The 2,180-nt window shown below is 63.6% G+C and overlaps 1 protein-coding gene across 1 annotated transcript; it reads left to right on the forward strand.

Annotated features, from left to right (window-relative positions):
• Positions 1-545: 545 nt before the first annotated feature.
• On the forward strand, positions 546-1,970 carry DRD5 (dopamine receptor D5; the record flags this gene model as incomplete). Its single annotated transcript, XM_082838064.1, is given in 3 exon segments — positions 546-855; positions 858-1,804; positions 1,806-1,970. Coding segments are annotated over 3 exon segments (1,422 nt in total).
• Between the last annotated feature and the right edge of the window lie 210 nt (positions 1,971-2,180).

A 2,180-nucleotide genomic window follows, 5' to 3' on the forward strand; every position in this document is an offset into this window, starting at 1 on the left:
TGCGGGTTTGCCCCCAAACTCCGGCAGACGCAGCTTGAAGAGTGAGGGCGCCAAGGCATAGGTAGGGCGGGTACGCAGGAGATTGGGGAGTGCGGTGGCGGGGGGCGGGGGCGGGAGCGCGGGCCCCGGGAGCAGCGAGGAACGGAGGAGGCCGCGCAGCAGCGCTAGCCCGGCGCCGGCCGCTCCCGGCCCCCGTCCCCTCGGTGGTGGCTCGATCTTCGCTTATCCGGCTCCGAAGCAGACCCAGCCGCCGTCGCCGGCTGGCGCACTGCCGGCTCCCGGGAACAGCCCCTCCGGCACCGGCCGCTTCCCGGCACTGGAGCGGCGCAACGCGGCCACAGACCCGGTGGCGGTCGAGGAGGCAAGAGGGGTACCAGCGCGCCCCGGGGCCCCGGCGCAGCGCACGGTGAGCGCCCCCCGAGACTCGGGGATCCCTTAGCCGCGGGTCCCGGGGTACCACCCCCCGGGTACCCGATGGGGCCGCCCGGTGAACGCAGGGCAGAAGTTGGGACCGCGCGCAGCCAGCCTGTGCCGACGAACTCGATATGCTGCCGCCTGGGCGAAACGGCACCGCCTACCGGGCGCGGTCCCGGCAGCAGCAGCTGGCGCAGGGGGGCGCCGTGGGGGCCTCGGAGGGGGCGACGCTGCTGGGGCCAGCGCAAGTGGTCACGGCCTGCCTCCTGACCCTGCTCATCGTCTGGACCCTGCTGGGCAATGTGCTGGTGTGCGCGTCCATCGTGCGCAGTCGCCACCTGCGCGCCAGGATGACCTACGTCTTCATTGTGTCTCTGGCTGTGTCTGACCTCTTCGTGGCGCTGCTGGTCATGCCCTGGAAGGCGGTCGCCGAGGTGGCCGGTTCTGGCCTTTTGGGGCCTTCTGCGACATCTGGGTGGCCTTCGACATCACGTGCTCCACCGCCTCCATCCTGAACCTGTGCATCATCAGCGTGGACCGCTACTGGGCCATCTCCAGGCCCTTCTGCTACGAGTGCAAGATGACGCAGCGTGTGGCCTTGGTCATGGTCGGCCTGGCGTGGACCTTGTCCATCCTCATCTCCTTCATCCCAGTCCAGCTCCACTGGCACAGGGACAAGATGGGCTCCTGGGGTGGGGTGGACCCACCATCTAACCTGGTCAACGGGACGCCCTGGGAGGAAGCAGGGGAGCCAGACTTGAGGGCGGAAAACTGTGACTCCAGCCTGAACCGAGCTTACGCAGTCTCCTCCTCACTCATCAGCTTCTACATCCCGGTGGCCATCATGATCGCGACCTACACGCGCATCTACCGCATCGCCCAGGTGAAAATCCGCAGGATTACCTCCCTGGAGAGGGCCGCGGAGCACGCGCAGAGCTGCCGGAGCCGTGAGGCCTGTGCGCCCGACACCGGCCTGCGGGCATCTATCAAGAAGGAGACCAAGGTCCTCAAGACCCTATCGGTGATCATGGGGGTCTTCGTGTGCTGCTGGCTGCCCTTCTTCATCCTTAACTGCATGGTCCCTTTCTGCAGCGGACACCCCGAGGGCTTCCCCTGCGTCAGCGAGACCACCTTCGAAGTCTTCATCTGGTTTGGCTGGGCCAACTCCTCCCTCAACCCCATCATCTACGCCTTCAACGCTGACTTCCGGAAGGTGTTTGCCCAGCTGCTGGGGTGCAGCCACCTCTGCTCCCGCACTCAGGTGGAGACAGTGAACATCAGCAATGAGCTCATCTCCTGCAACCAGGACACCGCCTTCCACAAGGAGATCGCAGCTGCCTACATCCATATGCTCCCCAACGCGGTGACCCCGGGTGACGCGGAGGTGGACAAAGGAGGAAGAGGAGAGCCCTTTCAGTCGCACGTCCCAGATCTCTCAGACGTCCCCAGATGGTGACCCTGCTGCCCAGCCTGTCTGGGAGCTGGACTGTGAGGGGGAGATTTCATTAGGCAAAATAACGCCTTTCACCCCAAATGGATTCCATTTAACTGCCTAAGAACTGCTCTTTGTGGATCTATATAACCGCGTAGACATTAGCCAGCATGCAGAATACACACTGGACACACACATACATCTCCACTGCTGCTCAGTTTATCATGCCTTCTGTGTCGGTGTAGTAGTCCATGTGCTTAGAAACCTCACCAGACTGATTTGTTGAGGAAAGATTCGGCAGAAGCAGTTGGAAAAAACTCAGTCAAATATACCC

This window comes from Leucopleurus acutus (genome assembly GCF_964270905.1).
Source record: "Leucopleurus acutus genome assembly, chromosome: 4".
Taxonomy (NCBI): Eukaryota; Metazoa; Chordata; class Mammalia; order Artiodactyla; family Delphinidae; genus Leucopleurus; species Leucopleurus acutus.